The sequence below is a fragment of the Puntigrus tetrazona genome, chromosome 1 (genome assembly GCF_018831695.1).
Source record: "Puntigrus tetrazona isolate hp1 chromosome 1, ASM1883169v1, whole genome shotgun sequence".
NCBI classification, from domain to species: domain Eukaryota; kingdom Metazoa; phylum Chordata; class Actinopteri; order Cypriniformes; family Cyprinidae; genus Puntigrus; species Puntigrus tetrazona.
In genome coordinates, this window is record NC_056699.1 from 31,353,044 (window position 1) to 31,380,132 (window position 27,089).

At 37.1% G+C, this 27,089-nt stretch overlaps 4 protein-coding genes across 5 annotated transcripts; 3 read left to right on the forward strand and 1 right to left on the reverse strand.

Annotated features, from left to right (window-relative positions):
• The first annotated feature begins 3,530 nt into the window (after positions 1–3,530).
• LOC122340991 lies at positions 3,531–5,897 on the forward strand. Of its 2 annotated transcripts, none has more exons than XM_043234308.1 (2): positions 3,531–3,833; positions 4,292–5,897. In XM_043234308.1, exon 2 carries the CDS (start codon positions 4,302–4,304, stop codon positions 5,049–5,051), a length of 750 nt encoding a protein of 249 aa, XP_043090243.1. In that variant the 5' UTR covers positions 3,531–3,833; positions 4,292–4,301; the 3' UTR covers positions 5,052–5,897. The 2 variants fall into 2 exon arrangements, with proteins under 2 accessions (XP_043090243.1, XP_043090325.1); XM_043234390.1 differs by having other exon boundaries at positions 4,295–5,897.
• Positions 5,898–9,270: 3,373 nt separating this feature from the next.
• LOC122341118 lies at positions 9,271–13,401 on the forward strand. The gene is made up of 2 exons (XM_043234493.1): positions 9,271–11,595; positions 12,354–13,401. Exon 2 carries the CDS (start codon positions 12,367–12,369, stop codon positions 13,102–13,104), a length of 738 nt encoding a protein of 245 aa, XP_043090428.1. The 5' UTR covers positions 9,271–11,595; positions 12,354–12,366; the 3' UTR covers positions 13,105–13,401.
• A 2,559-nt stretch (positions 13,402–15,960) lies between these two features.
• LOC122341330 lies at positions 15,961–19,410 on the forward strand. The gene is made up of 2 exons (XM_043234686.1): positions 15,961–16,096; positions 17,163–19,410. The coding sequence occupies exon 2, from the start codon at positions 17,167–17,169 to the stop codon at positions 17,842–17,844; it is 678 nt and encodes a 225-aa protein (XP_043090621.1). The 5' UTR covers positions 15,961–16,096; positions 17,163–17,166; the 3' UTR covers positions 17,845–19,410.
• A 42-nt stretch (positions 19,411–19,452) lies between these two features.
• On the reverse strand, positions 19,453–25,496 carry LOC122349700 (NACHT, LRR and PYD domains-containing protein 12-like). The gene is made up of 6 exons (XM_043245847.1): positions 25,390–25,496; positions 22,600–24,396; positions 21,701–21,874; positions 20,912–21,085; positions 20,185–20,358; positions 19,453–19,658 (listed from the first exon to the last, which is right to left on the reverse strand). Exons 1-6 carry the CDS (start codon positions 25,494–25,496, stop codon positions 19,493–19,495), a joined length of 2,592 nt encoding a protein of 863 aa, XP_043101782.1. The 3' UTR covers positions 19,453–19,492.
• Positions 25,497–27,089: the final 1,593 nt, after the last annotated feature.

Here is a 27,089-nt window from a genome sequence, read left to right on the forward strand (position 1 = left end):
CTGTTTTTAGAGATAAACCGTTGATAAACAGTAAGTTTCGTTTTTCTGGAAGACCACCACCTTCTTTCTTTCTTTTTGTTTTTTTAAACAGGAAAACATTTTTTGTTTCTGCTGGAGTTATGCAGCTGACGCAGGCTTCTAGTGAGATTTCCAGACCTGATTTTTTTTATTTTCATTTTTTTGCTTTGCTCCAATATTTTGCTAGATATTTCAGAAATTTGCACCCTAAGATTTTTATAATTATTTCAAACATTAGTACAAGCAAACAAATAGAGAAACGCTCGCACATTTGACTTAAAGTCCACAACGTCTAACCATTGCTATTTTGGAGTCTTTTATATAGTATTTATTAATACTTTGAATTAGTTTTTAAATTTTTATTTTTTGTTAACCTTTATTTTTATTCAAAAACGTTTAAATGTACGTCACATAATTCAAAAACAACACCAAAACATTTATTTTCAGAATCTAAATGTATTAAACTGTGAGATTATGTGGCATAATAGAGTATTAATACTATTCCAGATATTATTTTTAGGGCGCAGTACACACCGTGCATTAAGCAAGCAACAGCAATCTACTTTCTTCCAAACTTCTTAAGTTTCTATTTCCCAGCTGTGAGCTTTTCTGAGGAGGTGTGTCTTGAAGGAATCATTTTAAAAAGGACTCTCTTCAACTCACTATATACTCCTCAACAGCTAGATCAGTGCAAGAAACTCAGTCAGTCCTCAGCATACAAGGTAAGATGTTTGTGTTTTCCTTAAGAACAGCATATTTAAAAGTCGTTCTCTTACGCACGGTTTTAGAGGCGTTGTGTCAGACACAGAAACATCAATTACAGATTCGCCCATAATTTCTTCATAAAGAATATGTACAACATTCTCAAAATCATGCAATTTCAAGAAAAAAAAAATTATATTGCCTTTTTGTCCAAATTTATGCATACTGTTTATAGAGGAAAAAAACGTAAGTTATACAAAAGTTAAACGGAGAAGTTTCTTTTTTTCCATCTGTGGTATGATGTTTAGACTGGTTGACTAACAATAGTGTTTTACATTCTTGTAGCAAAATAAGACTCAAAAATGAGCTCAGTGCTAACTGTTAGCTTGCAAACTTTAAATTGGCTAAACTTTATTCGACCTTTTTGCATTTCCTGTTTGTATTTAAAAATAAAATTACACTGTAAATTTAAGTATTTTTTTACTCTGTAAAATTACTCTTTTCTGCTGTTTAGAAGAGATGTGGTTAAGTTAAGGGACAGGTTTGTTGTTACGGGTAGGTTAAAGGTGTAAGGGATGGATCGATGTTATTATGAATGTAATTACAGATGTAACTACATAGGGATTTAAAAAAAAAAGTATGATTTAAAAACGTGTATGTACGCAATAAGTGCATTTTATAAAAATTATTAATAAACCTTAACTACATAGTAAAGTCCAACTTATATAAAATGAGACGAAATTGTTGATGAAGCTGGCAAAAAGTGATTTCAATACTGTAAAAAACGTTGACAAATAACATTGTATAAAATGCACTTTCCCTTCAAACATGTAAGTGACTAGTATGTATTTACTGCCTCATTGTATGGTTTTTACTTTTATTCTAAATGTTTTTTACACAGCCGTCCATCATGGTGTCGACTCTGAACGAACTGTCCCAGCTCAAACAATCAGGCTTCGGTCAGCCGCAGCCAAGACACGGCCTGAACCTGCTGTACTGGTTCGCTCAGGAATATATCAGCGTGAGAAACGGAAATATTGTTTCCTCCTACAGTCCTCAAAAAGGAGACTTCGGCTTCCACAGGTATTATAACAGAATTGAAGATGATGATGATCATATTGTGCCCCGTCAAAATCTCCCGTACTACGAGGTGGGCAACCTGAACGCTGGAGGAGCGAAGGCTCTCCCATCTTATGTGAGGGCGAGTTACAGCCCCGGCGATCCTGACAGCAACAAGGATCGCGTTATTGTGCGTCAAGACGCCTGTGGCATCTTCAACAGGGTGTATGTGACTGAACACAGCGACCCGAGACACTTCGACAGCAGCAGGACCTACCGAGTGAGCCTGGGCCTCCTCCAGATCATCAAGAACATGAGACGTGAGCGCTATCTAGAAATGACAGTCCACACTGGAGAAAATCGTACCAGATACACACCACAAAGTTACAAGGTGAATGAGACGGCACCTGACAACAACTCTTGGTGTACCATTCTTTGAGCTGCTCGCATTAACCTGCTTTCATTATATTCGCAATTATTATACGTTTTATGTAATGGCGAATTGATTAAAGCATCTGGCAGTCAGGGGCGAGTTTGAATAACTGCTTCAAGAAGCTTCGAAACCTTTATGAATCATGTTTCGGAGTGAATCTGAGCTTACTTGTGATACGCGATTTCTGCTGCATCCTTGTGTGGTGAAATGTGTTGTTAAATGCATTAAACGCAGTTGTATAGAGTCTTGAGTCATTTTTACAAAATAAAGCTGCAGTCTGTAAAAATGATCCAAAATATCTATTTTTTTTTATCAAGTACATAACCAGGACATGAGATAACCTCCCGAAGGAGTATAGATTAGCTTTAAAGAGCTTCAAAGTAAGGACCACGAGCATTACCAAGCTTGGAAGAGCCAGGATACATAAAAAAAAAAAAAAGTCAAAAAAATTTAAAAAATTACATTTTAATTTTTTGGGTAAAAATAAATCAGTTGTCCCACGTTACCACACATGAGGAGCTTGAATAAGTGTATCATTTTGATGGTAGCTTTGTAATCCAGAAAGGCTTGTGTTTTTATGAAACGCATACAAGTGACTAAAATGACACTATATTCCAGTTTTAAAATGTGCAAAGTTTATTTATATAGCACATTTCATACACAATGGTAATTCAAAGTGCTTTACAAGAGAGATTTAATTACAGATAGCCTATGTGGGATAACACAAGTTTCGAATTTCGAAATTCAAATGGTATGACAACCAGATATCTGACTGTACAGAAATAATCCATGCGCTAAGCTAGGTAAGCAAAGGGTCATGCAACGCTGGCGTAGGTAACATAAACAATTTAACAAATTAGAACAATAATAGTAATTCGTACGGTTTGATGTGATATGAGGTAAGTGATCGCTAGATTTTTAAACACCACTGGCAGCGAGATTTATGGCATTAATGTGTTTTTCTCAATTGGTCAGAACAAAAGTTGCAGACTTGTTATTTGTTCAGATGACAATATCCAGTCAAAATGCTTTTTTGAGGTTTCAAAAAGCACTGCTTCTCCCGTCACTGTCTCCTGTTATACGATCACGACCTTCGTTTTATTTCTTTGATTTACATTAAATGTTCTGTCACTCTGGCTTGGTTTGAAATAAAACGACTTTGTAAACTTTGAACTGCGCCATTTTGTTTATGCAAATAAATCTCTTAGCAACCTAATATCAGGTGCCTTTGGAAAACAGGTGTGCCTACAAAGTACGTGAGAGAGACCGGAGATGGTTCACACAATTTTCGATCCTTATTTCTGTCTGGATATTTTTATTTTTTTAATAAAAAATGATTGTTGAAAGGGAAGCAACAAACAGAAATGACTCTTTCACTCTTCAGTTTTTCTTCTATGAACGTCTGGCACAGAGCAGCATCGGTTTCTGTTATCAGGTAGTTCTCCTCCCTCAAAAGCCATTTCAGAATAAGGTGGACTCGCGTTCATTCAGCTGGTGTTTATTGATTTATTAGTTGTAAAAATGGTTTAGGAGCGTCTATATATCAGTATCTTTGACTTCACACAAGACAGAGCTGCTGCATACGAGGAACTGGACGCAACGGTTCATTACCAGAGACACGGTAAGAGCACTTTCCCAGTGATTCATTTATATAAAAATTAAAGTATAAGTTAGCTGTAATACAGAAACCTATCTTGACTTCCTTGCATTTTACTCCAACTGCAGATTAACCCTTTCATATTACATATTACCCTTAATGGATCCGTTTTTCTATTGCCATCGGCCTAAAGATTTCTGATCATCTTTCTGTGCAAGTGATCAATGAATGCATGCAGATGGTCCGTTTAAGACCCAACAGACTTTATTCTGCTAATATGAATGGATTTTAACATCAAAAAGTAGCTAATATTAATATTTGTTTTGGATGCTTGAAAACCCCATAATGTCAGACCAAACATTTTGTCTGTAGATATAACTAACAGGCTTCCCATGTTTGACCGATTTTGGCGCTTATGGTCGGTCTTGGTTTTGGAACTGTTATATTTTCATTCGAGTGAAAAAAAGTCTTAACATTTTCAGCAGAGTCGTCATGGAGATTGTGAGAACCCTGGATTATTTGCTTGATCTGAGACAGAGCGGTTTCGGTCGGCCTCCTCCGAGACACGGTCTGAACCTGTTGTGGTGGTTCGCTCATGATTGCGTCCAGATAGATTTCAACGGTCGTATGACTGCACTGTGCAACCCTACAAACAGAGCTTTTGGTTTCCACCGATTCCATAATAGAGACGCGCTTCTTCCTTACAGCGACCTGCCGTACTACGAGGTGGGCAACCTGAACTCCACCGATTCACTGCCTGGTTATGTGACCGAGCATCACACCGGATATTCAGACGACAGCAACACAGATCGCATCATCGCTTCCTTTGACCCGAGACGGAGAAGGTTCGAGAACGTTTACGTGACGCAGCACTCGGATCAGGTGCACTTCGACCAGAATCGCACCTACCGCATCAGTCCTGATCTCATCAAGGACATTCAAAACCTAAAGCGTAAAGACTTCCTCAGAGGACGCACCAATCGCTCCGAACACGTGTCCATCGACATGCCTCCGACAGAGCAGACTAACAGCTCTCCGAGTCTCAGCAATGAGCTCATGCAGGACATTCGAGATTTGAGCCACGAGGAATTCCTCAGGAGACACTCGGATCCTTCCGTAGACGTACCTCAGTCAGCGCAGCCCAGCAAGACTCAGAAATGCTGCTGTTTGCTGATTGGCTGCAGTCTGCTGGTGCTGTTGCTCATCCTTGCTGCCACTGTCTATTTATTATTGAAAATGTAAATAGTTTTCATTGTTTCCAGCTGTTGAAGCTGCATGTTGCATTTTGGGTTTCTTTGAGTCAGTTGATTATTTCAATGGAGACACGAGACAAAAGAGATCCAGCAACTGCTATTAGATTAAAAAATACAAATATATTCAATTAAAAATTATTAATGAGGGATTAATTCTAGAATGTATTAAACCCAAGTATCCCATTCAGTTTAATTTTCTCATTATGATAACAAATGAGTACAATGAGTACAAGGTTTTATTTCACTTCTCAAGAATGACTGATGTTGTTTGATGTCGATCACAGCATCCCTTTTTATAAGGACCACATTTAATTCCAATTCAGTGTCTTGATTTATTATGAAGTTTCTGTATTTATACGTTTTTGTAATAGACTGTTAATAAAACTCTAATTACTAAAAAAAACTATCGACTTGTGTTTGTGCGATCTAGTTTTTTTAATTTACCAATGCAAAATTCTCTATTACTTTGCCGTGACAACCAAAATTTTAAATATCATTAACTATAAGTCTTTTTTTTTATCATAATATGTTTAAATGTGAATATAATGCTAATAAGTCGTTTTCTTTCCACACTGTCTGCTTCACTTTCTGTTTCCTACATAATCATCTGCTCTCTCTCTCTCTCTTCCTGCTGAACTTTGGATGAACCATAAATTGGATAATAACAAAGGTTCAGAACCAAGTCCCTGGGCATCTTTGCTTTATATAATATTTTTTGGGACTTTTGGCCCCATAATGTGTTAAATGTCAGATCGAGGCACAGTGAAATAGGACGGATGTGTAGTTCTTGCTATGACTTCGGTGTTCAGACGCAATGATTGTTATGATACCGATATCTGTCGGGGTTTTCATCTTTATTTTCACTTTCCTGTTTCTCTTTCCTTTCTTCTGTATTTCGCAACTGCACGGTCTGTACAAAAAATAGTATTTATGTAGCTACTTAAAGTTGAAAAAAAAAACCTATTTTGCTTCCAAGCTCGTTTTGAGGCTACTTAAAGTCGAATAAAAACACAATTTACGTCCAAGTTCGTGTTGGTCTCCGCCCACTGACCGAGACGTCAATAATAACCGAGCGCGCGCGCCGCACGGACGCAGATCCTTCACGCGCGTGAATAAGGTACAGCGCTCTATTCCTGCTTTTAAACTGCTTTTTCACTAAGAGCAACTTTAATTACATTATATATATATAAGCTCGTTTTAAACTTATGCCGGACATCTATGTTTAAATATGCATTATAAAATGTATTTTTTAGTGTGTATTCAGATGATGGTCCGCGTTTAGAGAGAAACGAAACCTACGCGTCCACTTGTTGGACTATATTGGAGTACGACGAGACTGAAAATGGCTGCATAACCTGCTAGCCTACCTAAATAAATCAATAATGATATTGAGACTGTAACGTTTATTATTATTATTATTAATATTAATAATAATAATAAAAGACAACTAGTAAAAATAATTATTAATAAATAATACATTATATGTTAATAATAAATGAATAAACACCTTTTTGTTTTATGTTTCGGGTTTTTGCTCTACACGTTCATCTGCACCACGCACACAATGATATATAAATACATGCATGCATTATGTATATCAACGAATGATATGAGCGGTAGATGTATGCATCAGCCCTGGCATAGCTTCTCTAACGAACCCTTGAAGAATATTAAACAGCTGAACAATGAATACTTGTGTACTTGACCAAAAACCAGTGATTTTTTGAATATAAGCAGCCGTGCTGATGTAATGCAATGTAACGTGACAGAATTATTTAGGAAGTGAATGACTGCTGATTACATTACTGCTTTATATGGTCGTTCTGAATTAAAACAACAACATGGAAACATAATTACAGCATTCTGTAGTGCATGCGCAATGCATAAAATATAAATCGAATTTTAGCTATTATTAGATTCTTATAAGATTGCTATTATTTATCTATTACAACTTGTGACATCCATTCTATTTGAGTGCTATCCTTCAATCCAAGTCTTATTTATCTGTTTTCTAGACGCAGAATGCCCCGACCGAGAACTCTGAACGAACTGGCCCATCTGAGAGAGACCGGGTTCGGTCAGCCGTACCCCAGACACGGTCTGATTCTGCTCTGGTGGTTTGCTGATGAATGCATTGAGATCGACGACGACGGCAATATGATCGCACTGTGCGACCCAGAACACCGAGATTTTGGTTTCCATCCGTTCCATAACTCAGAAGGAATTCTTCCTGATACTGACCTGCAGTATTATGAAATCGGTAACCTGCACCGACCCGGAGCGATGCCTAATAATGTTACCAAGAATTACAACCCTGATGTACGTGAGAGCAACGCAGACCGCGTCGTTGTTTCGGTCGATTCAGACTGGTACGACACGTGGTTTGACAGGGTTTACGTGACGCATCATTTAGGTCAGGGCCGCTTCGACGAGGACGCCACCTTCCGGATCAGTCAAGGCCTGGTTCAGATCATTCAGAACAAGGACTGGTCGGACTTCATCGGAGAGGTGAAGGTCCGGCGTAATCGTCGTGCTCGTCGCTGAGCTCGTGTTACGTGTAACACACTTCAGATCAAACGTTCCTCTTCGTACGAAATAAAAGCCCTTTCTTGAAACCTTCCGTAATAAACGACTGATCTGGGCCAGAAATGTCTTTTTAATTTGCTCTGGATTATAGTAGCTTTATGATACTTTATGTTTAATTCATTTTAATTTACATTTGTTTACTGATAAAGCGTATTTTTTAATGAATCGTCTATTTTTTTTTACCGCATTAAAGCACTGGTTTATCCAAAAAAATCAAAATTCTGTCATTATTTATGCTGACTTTCAAAACCTAGAAAATGTGGTTCACTGCTATTAAAAATATTTAGCATCGCTCAATTAAATAGTTTTGGAGGGTTTATAAATATCTATATCAGTTGGGTCACATGCACATGTTCACGTCCGTCATCCCAAGTCTATTATTATGTATTTTTGTATGCAAAAACAAGGTCAAGCCATATTTTAGTCTTTTCTACAACACAACATACATCTGCAGTAGCACCTTGTGAGTTACTGAAAGCTTACTCATCTTGACAAAGACGGTTGATATTAAACAAACAGCTAAACCGATCTACTCACTCATACCATTCAGTTATACTTTCTCCAGCTATTTTAACATGTGTGAAGATTATCATTATGAACAAAGCGTCAAGGTCTACAAAAAGACGTCTTAAATGTATTAAAATAGTGCAGGGATGTCAATCACAGTAGAGGTATTGCAGAATAAAGATGTGTTCAGGGCCAAATATGCATCGGATGCTTAGATGTACGTTTTTCAAAGACGTTTTGTGACACACTTGAACTGGTCTAAAGCATCTCCTTATTGGCTGCTTTATTTTACAAATCACATTCAGCTGTTTTTTTTGTGTGTTGTAGTTGTTTTAGCCGACCTAAACGTGAATAATTTATGTTCTGATGAAATAAACAGCCGTATTAAGCCGTATTAACCTCAGGTTTCAATGACACAGGCATAGAGTCTTACTTTATATGAGACGGCCTTAACCGCTGTGTACTTGGGTGGGATAGGGGTAAGATCAGGGATGGATCAACCATACGACTAGCTATAAATGTAATCGCAGAAATTAATTACAGATGCAATTACATTTTTAAAAATATAAGTACAATGTAAAAACATGTGCATTGCGTCAAACTGTTAATTTAAATGTAAGTACATGGTACTACATGCACAGTTTCTTTTGTGCAGTAGGCTGTTAGATACCCTTGAAAACAGACACAAGATAAAGTGTAATCCAAATGAACGTTTAACTAACACAGAATGCCTTTTGCCGATTTTGCAAGTGGTCTAGTTTTTAATGTAAGCAACAAACGGAAAAGCAAATATTATTCATCGTTACTGTTTTCACGATCTGTATGCTTTATGATTCGTTTTAGCCTTAGCATTTCCCATTTACTCATTTCTTCTTCTTCTTCTTCTTCTTTTATCACAGATCACTTCATCAGAGATAGACTAGGTGTTATTTGCTCATGAGATTGCCTAATTGTTTGTAAATGTTTTATCCTCTATGACTGATTCTTTGCACTCTATTTGCCGAACGAATATTTCTGGTTCACTCCTCCCCTGAAACGTGACAAGGAACAACATTAGTTTCTGTTTGCCCACAAGAAACGTGTTTAAATGATCCTTTCACTTCAGTAAGGTAAGTTTCATTCATTTTATCATCGCTTTGTTATTAAACCAAAAATATGAATATATACATTTGGTGAGAGCATTGAACTTTTCTAGATATGTGACCGTTTATTTAGAAATCTCAGGTTAGGCTGATTAGATCATCTGCTAAATAAATGATCCGCATGTTTATCATTGGACTATTTAAATGATTTATTACAAGGACGAGGAAGGCATAAGGTAAGAATGTAAAACTCTACCAGTTAGAAACGGAGATTAGAAATTAAATGTGTCAAATAATTGCAGCCCGTATTGTTGAAATCGGTTAAGTGCGTTATGATGAAATGAATATTTAACATGAGTTCTGAATATTATTACATATCCCGTCTTGCGCTTCTGTAAGTTTCATTTTTCTTGAGTTTCTATTCATCAAAACAGCAACACACACGTTCAGCCCGTAAAACAATGAGTGTGTGTTACTGTAGTTACGGTCACGAGGTTAGAGAGCTCAGAAAACACCCAAACCGTCGTCAAAGACCTGGACTTTTTAATGATACTGTCCGATTTACATCAAGTCCTAATGAAGATTCACCTTCCTCACGAGGCGTTCTGGACAAGTTTCCATCGACATGCCTCAGACAGAGCAGATTCAGTCGTTTCAGAGTCAGTCCACTTGGGAGGAACTCTGTGCTTGGATAACTTGTGCGTTGGTTATTGCGATCTTCATTGCTGCTATTATCTGGTATTATAAACAGTGAAAGTATGGCTTTCGTCCACTGTTGTTTGTTATCCTAGTTCAAAGTTTTTGTTTACATAATATATATGTGTATGTAAATACAAACACATGCATGTATATATTTGGAAAAAAATAGGTTGGTAATATATTAAATATAAAAATGTAAATAAATAAATACATTAAAAAATATATATATTGTATGTGTGTGTATTCATCATAAATATACGCAGTACAATTTTTTTTCATACAGCAATGTGAACCTTATTATTTTCCAGTGCATTAACTATAAATCCTAAAAAATGTAGATTAACACACAAAAGTCTTCTTTTCTTCACTTTTGTGGTCATAAAATCCCAGTGTGCTCACTGGACTAAGCCTTTGCATGTAGTTTGATTGACAGGCGATCCGACCAATCATAACGCTACACCGCTATTTTTGTATGAGAAGCAAACTGAAAGTATTTTATTGGTGAACCTGACAGTGTGTATTGAGACACACGACTAACTAACTAACTAACTAACACAAGACCCACATACTTAACAATTAGTTAATAGTCCTGTGCCTCAACAAGTAAAGTCATAACATAATGATACCTTTGCAAATCTTTAGCTAATGATTTATGAAAGCGGCGTTAAGGTTGAAATGCATATGAGGTTAGTACATTAGTATGCTATATAGGAATAAATACATTATGACAAATTAAAATAAGAACAATTTATTGTTTATTTAATCTATGAATCATATAGAATGGCGATTAGTTGCTCATGATCATTATCTGTGCATTATTTAATGCTTATTTAAGCACTCTTATTGTAAAGTGTTGCTCCATTTAAGACATAATTGCTTCATTTTCTTAAAAAAAAAGCATGAACGAATTGATTACCGCTACATTTAATTACACTATGACTGTATTATAATGTTTTAAAGCAGCAGACGAAACATTCTGAAGATTAAAATTAAAAATTAAATTAAATTGAATTAAAAATCTTACCCTTGATGGATCTACGTCTAGTTTCCCGTTAACTTCAAGAAGATTTTTCAGAAGCTTCTTATCAAGAATTAGAATTCCTCTTAGCCTCATAGTAAGGACAATCTGATGAAAAAAGAAAAAAAAAAAGATTACAATATTCTTAAAAAGAACCATCTTTTTAAATAATAAGAAGAAAATGGCCGTTAAAAAGAATTTTCTTCTTAAGAATGTTTCGTGAATCCGTACGCGAACGTGCGTAACCACGGCAACGGCTGACGTGTTTGATTTGAATCAGTCTTTTATCAGCCGCTGGTGGAAAACAAAACCATAAAGGGATACAGTAACAGTTCCAACAATGGAAAAGCGGTCAAAAAAAAACCCCCAAAAAACTAGAACATTAACTATAAATCGCATCTCACAACACGGGTGCTGTATAAATACTTCATATGATCCCAAATACGAGTGAGACGTAGCGTTTGAGATGAAGTGGCTTTCGTGTAAATCTCCTCGCTGTCTGTCCCGTCTGCTCTAATTTGTTTCTGCAAGTTTCGCTTTAGTCTGTCGGACAGATAGTGTGTGTTACTGTTGAGTTGGCGTGCTGCTGTGTCACACAAGTGAAGCAGTCGGTGAACAAAGACCTACATATCTTCCACAAGGTAAGACATATCATTTTGTAATGCTTTTTATGCATATATACACAGACAGATGCACACACAAATACAAAAACACACATATATATGTGTGTGTGTATATATATATATATATATATATATATATATATATATATATATATATATATATATATATACACACACACACACACATATATATATATATATATATATATATATATATATATATATATATATATATATATATACAAATATATATATAACAGTCACGTTATCGCCAGTAAATATACCAGTAAATTTATAGCAAGTTTATACTTAGATTAGATTAATCAAGATTATTTTTTAATCTAAATTTGCCAATAGTTTCCTGTAAGGGTTAGGTTTAGGTGTAGGGTTGGTGTAGGACAATAACATACAGTCTGTACAGTACAAAAACCATTGCGCCTATGGAAAGTCCCCATAAAACATGGAAACCCAGCATGTGTCTGGGTGCGTGTGTAATATTCAGATTAATAGATGAGCTGAGATTTTTGTAATCGGCAACTGAAAACAACATCAAATTAGCAAATTATATTTAATGCAACATGTAAACGGCAGGGGCTTAACAGAATCAATTTTATCAATAAATGTCCCATTTCCGCAGATTTAATGATGAAATGTTCTGATTTACATGAAGTCCTGATGAAGAACTGATTCACGTTTCTTGGTATTTTGTACATTTTGGATTGAAAAACACAGTATTGTAACGTTATCGCATTAACTGTGCATTTTTTTGTCAACAGGATTGTCAGGAACATGGTGAGAAAAATGCTTAATAATCTGTCTGATCTGAGACAGAGCGGTTTCGGTCGGCCTTCTCCGAGACACGGTCTGAACCTGTTGTGGTGGTTCGCTCATGATTGTGTTCAGATTGACTCTAACGGTCGTATGACTGCACTGTGCGACCCTACAAAGGGAGATTTTGGCTTTCGTTGGTTCCATAATAGAGAGGGACTTCTTCCTTACAGTGACCTGCTGTACTACGAGGTGGGGAACCTCCACAAAGCTGATTCACTGCCTGAATATGTGACAAGACGTTACACTGGAGATTTAGACGGCAGCAACACAGATCGAATCATCGTTTCCTTTAACCCAGTGTGGAGAAGGTTCGAGAGCGTTTACGTGACGCAGCACTCGGATCAGGTGCACTTCGACCAGAATCGCACCTACCGCATCAGCCCTGATCTCATCAAGGACATTAAAGATCTGAGCCGTAAGGATTTCCTCAGAAGACTCACGAGGCGTTCTGGACAAGTTTCCATCGACATGCCTCAGACAGTGTGGACAAACACCAGCCCGAACGTTAGCAATGAACTAAACGCATCTGACAGCGGAGGCTCCCAACAGTTACCTATAAGCAGACCTCGGTCGGTGCAGCACAGCCGGACAAACCCCTGTCAGAGCTGGAAATGCCGCTGCGCTCTGATTGGCTGCGGTCTGATGGTGCTGCTCATCGCTGGCGTCGCCATCTACATTTGGTCCAAAACAAAATAGACCTAATCTATCGCTGTTTGTTGTTCCAGCTCGTTGCGAAAATCGTGCTAAAGTGCAGTCACCTTCTTGCCATTCCAAACTAAAACCTTTGCTGGTCTGTAGAACACAAATGAAGATGATTCAAATCAACCGTGTGCGTGTTTCTCACAGTTCTCTTTTTAAGATTTTGGGTCGCACTTCCCATAGCCATTGTCTTGATTTATAAGAATTTCTGTATCCTACCTTTTGTGCTTATTCTTCGAAATATATTCTTTGTATTACTATAGAAAAAAAATTGTGTGTGTGTGTGATTTTTTTTTATTTAACTGCAATGTTTAATATTTATAAATATTTTCAATATCATTATTAATTCAATTCATCTTTATAAATTATAATGCATTTCAATAAGAAACATACTTAATATTACATTTTGACATTTTAAATATCTGAAATTTTAATATGAGGCATTATAAAATCTTTAAAATCTATAAAATGTGTTTCGCTTTCCACGCGGATGAGTTTCTGTTCAATTTCACAGCAACTATTTGCCTGTGTGTTTTCCTCGTCTGCTTTACTTTCGCTTTCCTGGTCAGTCCCCTTTTCCGCAGCTAAAAAAAAAAAAAAAAAAAAAGCCTGGTGTAGTCTTGATAAAATGTGGAGATTCAGGCTCGTGTTTGTCTCCGCCCACGTGAATAATAACCGAGCGCGCGCGCCGCACAGGCGCAGATCCTTCACGCGCGTGAATAAGGTACGGTATTAAAACAACTGATTATAAGAGAGTTTTAAGATTAACATCAACTTTGAACTTAATAGCGGTGTTTAAAGCAAATGCTGTTAATAGTTTAGCCTCGTTGACATTCTGTGTCTGTAGTCTGTGCGTTTAGAGAGAAACGAAACCTACAGCAAGTCCACTTGTTAGTCTAATTTATTTAGTTTAGAATTTACCTAGAATTTATTTAACTAGAATTACTGAAGAAACTAATGCAAGGCTGATTATTTCAGTGCTCTGTCGTGATACTTCCTGTATTTATTTTAAAAAAATATATGCTACACATATAATACATCACATATAAAAATAATGCAATATTTTTAGGTTAGAATATTTATTATGTTTTAATAAATTGTACATATTATGCCATCATACTTATGCTACTCATTCTTATTGCTTGCCCCAGAACGCAGAATGGCCCGACATATATCCATTCTATTTGAGTGCTATCCTGCAATCCAAGTCTTATTTATTTATGATTTTTTTTGTTTTCTAGACGCAGAATGCCCCGACCGAGAACTCTGAACGAACTGGCCCATCTGAGAGAGACCGGGTTCGGTCAGCCGTACCCCAGACACGGTCTGATTCTGCTCTGGTGGTTTGCTGATGAATGCATTGAGATCGACGACGACGGCAATATGATCGCACTGTGCGACCCAAAAAACAAAGCTTTTGGTTTCCATCCGTTCCATAACTCAGAAGAAATTCTTCCTACAACTGGCCAGTATTATGAAATCGGTAACCTGCACCGACCCGGAGCGATGCCTAATAATGTTACCAAGAATTACAACCCTGATGTACGTGAGAGCAACGCAGACCGCGTCGTTGTTTCGGTCAAATCAAGACGGAATAAAACCTCTTTTTCAGATATTTATGTGACGCATCATTTAGGTCAGGGCCGCTTCGACGAGGACGCCACCTTCCGGATCAGTCAAGGCCTGGTTAGGATCATTCAGAACAAGGACTGGTCGGACTTCATCGGAGAGGTGAAGGTCCGTTGAGCTCGTGTTACGTGTGCTCCCTCATCACGCTTCAGATCAAACGTTCCTGTTCTTACGAAATAAAAGCAAGTGTCTTCCTGGAAAACAAAGGCACTGATAGATTTACATGTACATTCAGTCTAGGACCAGGCAATCGGGGGTTAATGTATAATGCATTGTGTTCTGTCTTTTTACTTTTTACTCTTATTATTCTTATTATTAATTGTCTATTTCACAGCACATAACGTAACGTGGGTTTATAAATATGCATGTTGGTTATTTCTTGTAAAGCAGCCGGGTGATGCATTTCTGAAGGTCGAAACCTAAACGAATAAAGTCTGTGGTGAACACGAGCTCATGCTGTTTTTATCTTAATTGTGAAATGTAAAATACGTCAGCAGTACTCCCATGTGAATCTTTTTACTTGTGACTAAATAGACTACAGAGAATAATAGAGCGGGTCAACTAACTAATCTTCTCGCTAGTCGCTTTCACAGCCTCGTGTTTATAATTGAGCTCTTTCGAGCGATTCTACCTCAAAAGCCGTGTTCATACATACATACATACATACATAATAAACTTCTGTTGGTCACGGAGCTTATGGAATAATCCAACGACGCTAACTTGGCCAATATATATCAATCTATTTATAGTGCAATTATTTCAAGCATAATAGACATGTAATTACGGGGTGTCACTACAGAATAGCTCTCTGCGTTGTCATCACCGATGTTTTAAGGGGCCAAATATGTATGTAATGCATTACAAGAAACCCAACCCTTCATTTAAAGAACATTGCTGTGACATTCACAAGTATATTATGGTTATCTAATTTTAATGATGTTACGTGATAAACTGGTTTTGTAATGTAATCTAATCTATACACACACACACTTCTTTTATTTTTTCAAAGCGCATGGTACGCGTCTAATGAAAGCAACAAACAGAAACGTTAATAACTACTGCTTTTATGATTCACGCGGCATAACTAATAGCAAGCTTTTCTCATGCTTTTAAAATCAATTCATCTATAGACTGTAGATTTTCCTTGCTCTTGAAATTGAGAAGTGGCTAATTATAAGTGAACGCGTGCGAGTAAATATGGGTCGAGTCTTTGATTGGGTTGAACTCTGTTTGCCAAACAAATATCTCGCCGCTTCTCTCCAGAAACAGGAAACGAAACAACGTTAGTTTCTGTTTGCAAAACATCGCCTGACTCGCACGAGGAGGGTCAGTGTGTAAATTCTCCCATCACGTTAGTAAGGTAAGTTTGATTCATTTTATCATGTGTTTATGTAACTGATCACTTCACTATTTGATGTTTAGCTGTAAACTAGTTTCTGGAGAAGCGCTTGGGGATCTCTGCGGTCAAGAGGGAAAAAACCCTGGGCTCGGGAGTCTCTTCCTGGACAGCCCGCCAAGCAAGCTTCCTTTTAATATAACAAATTATATGTACGTGCAAACTTATTAATGCATAAAAAATTTTTTTGTTAAAGAACATACTTACCAGAAATGTGGTGGGGACACTGAATTGTCCCAGTTACGTTTATATTACGATCCAAGATGGCGGCGCGGTCCCAAACACGTTTTTTTATGTCTTTTAATGTCGTCTGTGTGTAATGAATGAATATAATATACTTGTTGAATGGCGTTAGTGAAATAAATCAACTTTTTGATGCTATTCTAATTATATGCCCAGAACCTGCATATCCTGAATGTCCAAAACTGTGGCAACAAAGACGGAAACATAATTCACATGCTTAAAAATTGATTTCCATCTCTGTTTTGGAAGTGTCTGAAATGACTGAACCCATATGTACAAGTCACTGATGTTTAGCGATGAGTTTTTGACTCAAGGATTGAGTTTAAAGTCAGGTGTTCAGCTGGGGTTAGGAGTTGGCTTTACGCAGACAAGTCAAGTTCTACCACTCAATCAATCTTTTTTTTTTTTAACCTCGCCTTATACACAGAGGCATTGTGAAGTTATAATAGAAAAGAGTCCCTTCCAAACTGTTGCTATGAAATTAGAAGCACACTAGTCCCTAGAATATCATGTAGGATTTGTACTCATGGATATTACTAAAGTAGCTAAACGTGTTCATTAAAAGGGGCTGAGGCAGTATATCTGGCAAGGTAGTGTACATTCATATAAAATCTACTACAATTATATCGAGTTCATCAATTTGAACATTACATATTTGAATAAATTGTCACAACTGGCTCGCTGTTAATTGTCATATCCCCACATTTTTGTATATTTAATTCAAAATCTTTGGGTCACAGTAATTCCAGTCCTGTTTCTTACTTTTTTTCTTCAACTTCATTGTCAGGAACATGGTGAGAACCCTGAAGAATCTGTCTGATCTGAGAGAGACCGGTTTCGGTCGGCCTTCTCCGAGACACGGTCTGAAGCTGTTGTGGTGGTTCGCTCATGATTGTGTTCAGATTGACTCTAACGGTCGTATGACTGCACTGTGCAACCCTGAATATGGAGATTTTGGTTTCCACCGATTCTATAATGGTGATGGACTTCTTCCTTACTTTGGAAAATACTACGAGGTGGGCAACCTGAACACCCCTGGCTCACTGCCTGGTTATGTGACCGAGCATCACACCGGATATTCAGACGACAGCAACACAGATCGCATCATCGTTTCTTTTAACTCAAGTTGCAACCGACTGGAGAAGATTTATGTGACGCAGCACTCAGATGAGGTGAATTTTGACCAGAATCGCACGTACAACATTAGCCTTGACCTCCTGAAGGACATTCAAGAATTAAGACTGAAAGAATTCCTCAGAGAATCTGTGAATGATTCTTCTCAGATTTCTTACAAAATGCAATGCAGACACACACCGTTTCCATCTCCAGCTCAGTCTGCAAAGAGTGAACCCTACCAGAGCCAAACAGTCGAGTCTATTAAGGATGTCTGTGCAAAATGCTGCAAAATGCTGTTTTATATGTTTTTGTTCATTTGTGTTGTTTTCTTGATTTTAATAGCAAAAATATGATTTTCATGCTGTTTGCTTTGCATTTCGAGAGCTTTATTGCACAGTATGCTCTACGTTAATGTAATCATATAATGTTGAGCTTTGCTTTTTGTCACTAGACAAATATTAAAACATTATCTTTTAAAAAAAAACAGATATAAGCCATGATATATGTAATAAACTATAAACTGCATTGTTGATAACAGTTATGAATACTGTATAAAATAAATACTTAATATGAAACCTAAATATGAGGACACTAGAGCTTGATATGAGCTTGATATTGTCTGTCATGTCTGCTCTAATGTGTTTCGGCAAGTTTTGCTTTCCATAATGTTAATTTCTGTTAATCAAAACAGAAACACACACACACTTACCTGTAGGACAACTAGTGTGTGTTACTATAGTGAGTTCAGTGACATCATCAAACGTGTGTGTGTTTGTTTTATTGACCTTTATGGAAGTACAGCCCTTCATTTTACTGCAATAATCCTAGAAAATCAGGGCCCATATTTACAAAACATTTTATCTTACCACTAAGAGTTCTCCTAGATAGCAGTAAAAGTTTTTAGCTAAGAGATTTTACATACAGTTGATGCTCCTGTATGCATGTGTCATATAGATGACACGATACAAAAATATTTGTTTTCCATTTGAACTGATTGATTTGAAAATATACATTTCACCCTCACTTTGACCAAAAGTGAGCAGCATTCATCTGTCCTGCTTCATGCTCCACACAGACACTTCACTAGCACGCACTTCTTTGGGTTAACATTAGCTTTTTCTCGCTGGGTTTAAAGCAACACCTATTCATACAATACAGTATGAAATGTAAGTCATCTCCATTCATAAACTCATCCTAAAGGCCAAGCATCGATTAGAACTTCTACGAGAGGCTAAAGACGGACCCAGTTTTGCTTTACAAGTATACAGAGGGCATTAGAGATTCTGTTTGGAGGTCTCTGCCGTGTCAAGTGTAGTGCTGCTAATTTTGCCTGATTTTGAGTGGCAGAGGACAATCACAGAGGAAACGGTGAAGAGAAATTTCTACTTCGACAATTGTTTTAAATCAGTACCAAGAGAGGAGGCCGCCATTAAACTTACTTCCAGACTCCAGAAACTGATCACCTGTGTTCAATCTTTAGATTTCCCAAGTGGTTAAGTAATTCTAAGGAAGTGATGAAATTAATTACCGCTGGTGAATGGACAAAACTGTTACGTGGGTTACCTTGACCAAGAGGATATGCCATTTGAACGAACACTGGACGTCCTTTGGGATGCAGAACAACATTGTCTCACATTTGCTGAGTCAGTGGACAAGCACTACCAGTTCCATCTATGATCCTTTAGGATTTGCAAGCCTTTTTATGCTCAAAGCTAAAGCAATCTTTCAGGAGTTGTGCCACATTAAAGTCGACTGGGAATAGGAGCCACTGGTAACAGTGCTTCTGTAAACTCCTGTAACTCACACACATCAGCGCTAGATCACTATGACTTTAGTTCTGCTGATTTTGTTGGCTTCAATGTGTCTGTCATTATCCAGATATACCATCATTTAATACCTGCCAGTACTAAATAAAACACACAGTAAGATATGCATTATGAAGCATTACTGCTGAAATTGAAATGACATTATTATGTGAGACTGTATATTAATCACTGATACTTACTGCAGTGTCTCCAGTTTATAATGTGTATCCTCTTTTAATGCAGAGAGCAGCTTCACACTTGACTCTCCTAGTTTATTCCCAACCAGATCTAGTTCTCTTAGATGTGAGGGGTTTGAACTCAGAGCAGCACAACCTTTATCTGTGACGCCACAATAACTCAACCTGCAGAACAACAACACACTTTTCACTCTTAGTTTAGCAGAAAAAACAACACAAACACAGACTTATAATTATAATGATTACAATGATTAAATGATAAATCTGTGTGTGTTTGACTTCAGGAAGTATTATCATTATATTGACTCATGTCTCCACCATTTTCAAAAAAAAATATATATATTTTATCTTTTTCAGTTGGATTGGCTTTTTTATTTTATGATGGACAAGGATTAAACAAAATTACTGACTGCTGTAGATTTAGTGTCTCTCGTTTGCATATTATTCCTGCTTATCCGCTTATACTTTATTTTATCCCACTTATGCTTTATTTAAGATGTAATATGAAAAATGTAAATAAAATGACTGGCTAAATATTTTGTGAAATGACAGACAAATAAACAAACAGATAATGAAACAGTAAAAAAAAAAATTTTGCTCATATTTACCAAGGTGCCAAATTTGATGAGGTCGCTCAATTCATAAATGATCAAATTAAAATTTTTATGTTGAGATTAATGCATGATCTTACCACAATATCTCCAGTTTGCAGTGAGGATCATTCAGTCCTTCAGAGATCAGCTTCAGACCTGCATCTCTTAGATTATTCCTAGACAGACTCAGTTCTGTCAGATGTGATGAGTTTGACCTCAGAGCTGAACTCAGAGCAGCACAACCTTCAGCTGTGATGCCACAATTAAACAACCTGCAGAACAACAACATACTCTTTGAGGTATTATCATTATTATTTAGTTTCATGTCTAAAGGGACATCGTTTGAATATTATTCTTGTTGCACTTATATTATATTTAACCCTCAGTTTTGTTTTGTTTTTTAAATTGCCAGTCAGCATTTTTGATGATTTTGACCTAAATTTGATGGCCTTTATATTTTATGCTATGCGTATATGACAATATTAAACATCAAAATAAAGAACTCAAGCATCTGCCTTCAAAATAAATAAATAAATAAATAAAATAAATTATTATATCTTTGTTTTTCATGTTTTATCATCACTTTAACTTGAATGCAGGAAAGTGTCATCAAAAAAGTATTTATTCAAAGTAATGTAAAATATATTTCCATCACTGACTAGCCTACTTTGTCCTAAACAGATTCAAAATGGTCAAAACACAATCTATATATGATCTATATTATGATCTATGTTGTCTTTGATGCTTTCATTTATGACGACCATCGTTTCAGTAGACCCAGGAAGTCCAGTAATTCATTCAGGACATGCTCAAGGGCTTTCTTACCACAGTGTCTCCAGTTTACAGTGAGGATCCTTCAGTCCTTCAGAGATCAGCTTCAGACCAGCATCTCCTAGTTTATTCCCAGTCAGATCCAGTTCACTCAGAAGTGAGGTGTTTGATCTCAGAGCTGATCTCAGAGCAGCACAACCTTCATCTGTGACTCTACACTCCCTCAACCTGCAAAGCAACCACACACTCTTTGAAGTATTATCCTTATTATTTGGTCTAAAGAGACGTTTACGCAACACTATTTTTTAACTAAAAACAGTAAAATGTGTTTTGATGGTTTATTTACATGACAATGGCATTTTGTGACAGTAAGAGCAAAACAGATATAATTTATATATAATATATAAAATAAAATTTTAAACTAAAGTCAATTTAGAGAACAAGTAAAAAAATGTTCTAAATGTGTGCTAATATTATTGACATGAAAATAGTTTTTTTGTTCAGTTGGATTGAATTTGGATTGAATTTTATTACATTACATACACAACATTTCAAAACAAAATCACTGACTGCTGTAGATTTTTTAGTTAGTGTGTCTCGTTTGCATATTATTCTTGTTTCCCTTATATTATATTTAAGATGTAATGAAAAATGCAATGAAACTATTGGTGACTGAATTTTTTTTCTGAAGAATTTTACCAAATTAAAGATAATAAACAATAAACCATTTTCCCACAGCCTGCTTTGCTCATATTTACCAAGGGTGCCAAAATTTGAGCAGGACGCTCCATTCAGAAATAATCACGTTTACATTATCATGTTAAGATTAAGTTATGATCTTACCACAGTTTTTCCAGTTTACAGCGAGGATCGTTCAGACCTTCAGAGATCAGCTTCAGACCTGCATCTCTTAAATTATTCTCAGACAGATTCATTTCTCTCAGATGGGAGGATTTTGATCTCAGAGCTGAACTCAGAGCAGCACAACCTTCATCTGTGATGTTACAACAACTTAACCTGCAGAACGGTAACACAATCTTCACTCTCTCAATTTAGCAGAAAAAAACAACACAAACACAGACTATGATTATGATTATTAAACCTGCTAAATCTGCATGTGCTTCTTCCCAGGAGGATTGTGTAAACCATAAAAATATGAATTGTGCAGACAGTGAGGGATATAGATCTGTCTATGTGTCTAAAATATATATGTAGTCAGTCTGCCCAGTAGATATTTAGCCCTGTAAACATTAATTTAACTGGATTATTATTGAACTGTGATAAATTTGCAGACAGTTTCTAAAAGCAGCCTGGGCTGAAATGCAGCAAATTTCAAACATGAACTATTACTAGCAATTATTATAAGCAAATTATTATGGCAACTATTATCCACTATTTTTTTTGCATCTCAAAAAGTCGAGTTGTTTAACAATGCAGCAAGCATCTTTAAATATCTGGAAAAAATACTTTAATTTCTTTAAAGCATTAAAACTTTTGTTTATTTATTATTTATTTTGTTTAGTAGGCTACATTTCACTAGAAATCTAGAAAAGATTAATAACGTTATTAACCGGTATTTTTTGTTTCAGTTACTGTTTCGGACTGATAATAACACAGAGGAACACAGGAACATAGAGAGACACTTTTTTTGCGTTTTCAAGCCCTGCATAATAAATGCACTGCACTACAACACACACACACACAAACACACACATCTGAAGATTAAACTCAGGACTACTCACTGAGCTGATCTAGAGCCTTCAACGACAGGCAAGAGCTTCAGAAGAAGTTCATCAGGTGTTGTGTGGATTTCGTTTTGCTCTCTGCTTATGTATTTACTCAAATCAAATTCATCCAACTGCTCCGAGGTCAGCAAAACAAAGATAACAGCTGACCACTGTGACGAGGACAGTCTGGTGTTTGACAGACCTCCAGATCTAAGATACTCCTGTACTTCATTCACCAGAGAATGGTCACCCAGTTCATTTAAACAGTGAAACAGAATGATGGATTTCTCTGGTGAGGGATTCATTCTTATTCTTGTTTTAATGTAATCAATGGTTTTCTCTTCACTGTATGGGATGTTTCCAGTGTGTGTCAGAAGATATTTCAGGAGTGTCTGATTGGACTTCAGCGAAAGACCTAGAAGAAATCGGAGGAAAAGGTCCAGATGTCCATTCTTACTCTGTAAAGTCTTGTCCACTGCTCTCTGATGCAGGTCAGATATTGTGTGACACGTGAACTCATGTGCATGTTTTGAGCTGAGGTTTTCATTCAGCACATCTCTCTTGTCCAGCAGAAATGTAAACAGCACATAAAGAGCTGCGAGATGCTCCTGAAGGCTCAGATGAACAAAGCAGAAGACTTTTCCCTGATACCAGCCCAACTCCTCTCTGAAGATCTCAGTACACAATCCTGAGTAAACCGATGCTTCAGTCTCATCAATGCCACACTCTCTCAGGTCTTCCTCATAGAAGATCAGATTTCCTTTCACAAGTTGCTGGAAAGCCACTTTTCCCAGTTTGAGAATCATGTCTTCATCCTTCGCTTTCCTTTCATAGTCCTTGCCATGTTTGATGTTGGTCTGAAGGATCAGGAAGTGTGTGTACATTTGGGTGAGAGTCTTGGGAATCTCTCCACTCTCTGCTTGACTCAAGATCTTCTCTAAAACAGTGGCTGAGATCCAGCAGAAGACTGGGATGTGACACATGATGAAGAGGCTCCTGGAGGACTTCAGATGTGAGATGATCCTATCGGCCAGACTCTGATCACTGATCCTCTTTCTGAAGTACTCCTCCTTCTGCGGATCATTGAAGCCTCGTACCTCTGTCACTCGCTGGACGCGCTCAGAGGGGACGAGATCAGCTGCTGCTGGTCTGGAGGTGATCCAGATGAGAGCAGAGGGAATCAGATTCCCCAAAATCAGGTTCGTCAGTAGCACATCCACTGATGTCTCTTTGGTCACGTCCTGTAGAGTCTCATTGCTGTCAAAGTTCAAGGGAAGACGACACTCGTCCAGACCATCAAAGATGAACAACATTTTATACTCATCACTGGATATTTTAATTTCTTTTGTTTCAGGGAAGAAGATATGCTGAAGATCTGAAAGACTGAGAGTTTTGTCCTTCATCAGATTGAGTTCTCTGAAAGGAAGTGGAAATATGAGCTGGACGTCCTGATTCTCTTTCCCTTCGGCCCAGTCCAGGATGAACTTCTGCACAGAGACTGTTTTTCCAATGCCAGCGACTCCTTTTGTCAGCACAGTACTGATGGCTTTGTCTTGTTCGGGTAAAGGTCTGAAGATGTCACTGCATTTGATGGGAGTGTCCTCTGTTGTTTCTCTCCTGGATCGTGTCTCAATCTGTCTCACCTCATGCTCATTATTGATCTCTCCACTCTCACTCTCTGTGATGTAAAGCTCTGTGTAGATCTCATTCAGGAGTGTTGGGTTTCCCTGAATCACTGTTCCCTCATGAAGACACTCAAATTTCTCCCTCAGATTTGATCTGAATGTCTTGAGATCTTCTGCAGGGTCACGGCTGAAGATTAAAATAAAACATCAGAATGTGTTGTATATACATATTTAATAATATACGCATACTACTTATAACACATATATGATGACAAGACACATATATGTTGGTGGCCACTCATGGTCTCTGCATTAAAGATGAACACAACAATGTTATCTACACACTTTTATTGTTACAGATGTTTGATTATTTCTGGTCCGAGAGTTTAATTTGGAAGTTTTCCAATTGCTAGTGTATCTTAGTTCCTGTCTGCTTTGTTCATTTCCTGTTTGTGTGGGTTCCCGTATGTTCTCACTTATTTCTATAGGTACTGACTTGGTTCTTCGCCGGTGTCTTGTATGTCACCCTGTTTATTTATATTCCTCAATTTAAACAGATCATAGTTGTTTAATGTCTTGCGTAAATGCAAAGCCATTTATGTTACATCTATCCTATCTTGATACTGCAAAGATCTCTGTCACTAATTGCCCTTTATTTCCATACATGGCATCACTTTTTAACTGATTCAAGTGACTGAATTGTTCCATTAATATGTGGTCTGTTGTTAAATACATGGTAAGTACAGCTGTTAAAGAGTACACAACCACATATCAGAGGTATGTAGTAATTTTAATATCTTCTAATGCACAGAATAAAGACATTAATTACAACAAGATGTATTGAAAATGTTTAGTACAAAGTTTACCTTGACTTTTCATTGTGTCCACTGAGTTTAGGTGGAGAATCCATTGATCAGTTACTCTTCATGGACCCACAGCTGGAAGCTGGAGGATCTGGTCTGTGAACATGCCACATTAATATAATTCACATACTCTTTTGTAATTAACTGATTCAGGTGACCATCCATTAATATATATTTATGTAATATTAGGCTTTTCAGGAACCAGGTCAGTTCACCAAGTCAGTTCACCATTAATCAAAAGGAAATATTTGTACTTTCTGATGCACTGAAAAACAGCACAGAACACAAAAAGTTATTCAAATGGTTGCATAGTTCACCTAGAATTTTCATTGTGTCCGCTGAGTTTAGGTGGAGGGTCCATTGACTGGTCACTCTTCATGGACACACAGCTGGGATCTAGAGGATGTGAACACAAGAAATTCATTCATTAATGACTTTTGTAATTAACTGATTCAGGTGGCTATTGCTATTGCGTTCCATTTATATATATATATATTTTTTTTATTGCTTCATTTTCATTGCTTTCATTTATTATTCTTAATACATTTTTCCCTTCCAACTCTTCCATGTGGCAACTTTTAAGGTTGAATATCAAAACATGGTCTTATCCAGTAAACATTATCACACTGCACCACACTGCTCCTACAAGCCATCTTTATTTCTGTTAGTCTGACTTATTTTGAATCAATTCAGATGACAAACCCTCCAGTTCCACAGAAAAGGTTTAAGCCTAGTCCTAAACTAAAATGTAAATCTAAGCTGTCTTAGCTGAAAAAAATCTGCACTGACTGATCTTAAAACATGTCTTTGTTTTACCTTATCCTTATCAAAAAGTAGTATACTTCACGTTTCTTTTAAGTATGCTAAAATAAGTCTAAACTGAGCCACTTTCAAGTATATATGGTTTACTTTAAGTATACTTTTAATGTAACATGTCAATATTTTTTATTATAACCATGTTCTTTAACAGAATTATTAGGAAGACGATGAGAACTTGATCTGAGACAGAGCGGGTTCGGTCGGCCTCCTCCGAGACACGGTCTGAACCTGTTGTGGTGGTTCGCTCATGATTGCGTTCAGATTGATTTCAACGGTTGTATGACTGCACTGTGCAACCCTACAAAGGGAGATTTTGGTTTCCACCGATTCCATAATGGTGATAGACTTCTTCCTCACAGTGAACAATACTATGAAGTGGGCAACCTGAGCCCCTCTGGCTCACTGCCTGGTTATGTCGCTGAGAATTACACTGGATATTCAGACAGCATCATTGTTTCCTTTGACTCGGTGTGGAGAAGATTTGAGAACGTTTACGTGACGCAGCACTCGGATCAGGCGAACTAGCACCAGAATCACACCTATTACATTAGCATCGATCACCTGAAGGACATTAAAAGGTTGAACAGTGCAAACTCCCTCATAGTCTTTCAATTTAAGCATCTGTGTGATTTAGTTAATGATTTTCCATAATAAAACTGAAAGAAAGCTTACCTGAACCTGAGAACATCTAGCCCCTTCTGAAGTGCAGTCAATGAGGGGAAACCCCGTGCACAGTGCTGCGGGAAACAGGCTGTTCATGCGCAGGGACAGGAAGTGAAATACTCGGATGAAGACATCAAAATACTACATTTTCCCAACTTAACGGTTTATTTCCATTGGACAAAATAGTAGTGAACATGAACATAATAAACCCAGCGCTGTGCTCAAAAACATGTCCACCTAACTTATTATTTTAAACAGTTAACAATTTAACAATTTGCAAGTTGGATTTTTTTACAGCGCGGAGGAAAATATGAATGACAGTATCAGACGTATTTCCATCAAACTTCTATAAGATCACAGTTCATATCTTCACGTCACTATACAGGGTCAAAGGTCACACCAATCTAGCTGGGATTTTTGCGCGTGCTGCACTGTTTTTTACACTGCTGCTCTTATTTTGGCTTTCAATAAATGCAAACTTCTGTATGTTTTTCTACCACGTTCCAGATAGAACAATTTGAATATAAGTAAATGC

Excerpts from the sequence above, each read along its gene's own strand:
- LOC122340991 (XM_043234308.1), top strand. The coding sequence starts at position 4,302 with ATGGAGATTGTGAGAACCCTGGATTATTTGCTTGATCTGAGACAGAGC.
- LOC122341118 (XM_043234493.1), top strand. The coding sequence starts at position 12,367 with ATGGTGAGAAAAATGCTTAATAATCTGTCTGATCTGAGACAGAGCGGT.
- LOC122341330 (XM_043234686.1), top strand. The coding sequence starts at position 17,167 with ATGGTGAGAACCCTGAAGAATCTGTCTGATCTGAGAGAGACCGGTTTC.
- LOC122349700 (XM_043245847.1), bottom strand. The coding sequence starts at position 25,496 with ATGAATTTCTTGTGTTCACATCCTCTAGATCCCAGCTGTGTGTCCATG. Across the intron at positions 20,359-20,911 it reads TGTAAACTGGAGACACTGTG|GTTGTTTAATTGTGGCATCA; the intron begins GTAAGAAAGCCC and ends GTTGTTCTGCAG. Across the intron at positions 19,659-20,184 it reads TGCAAACTGGAGATATTGTG|GTTGAGTTATTGTGGCGTCA; the intron begins GTAAGATCATGC and ends GTTGTTCTGCAG.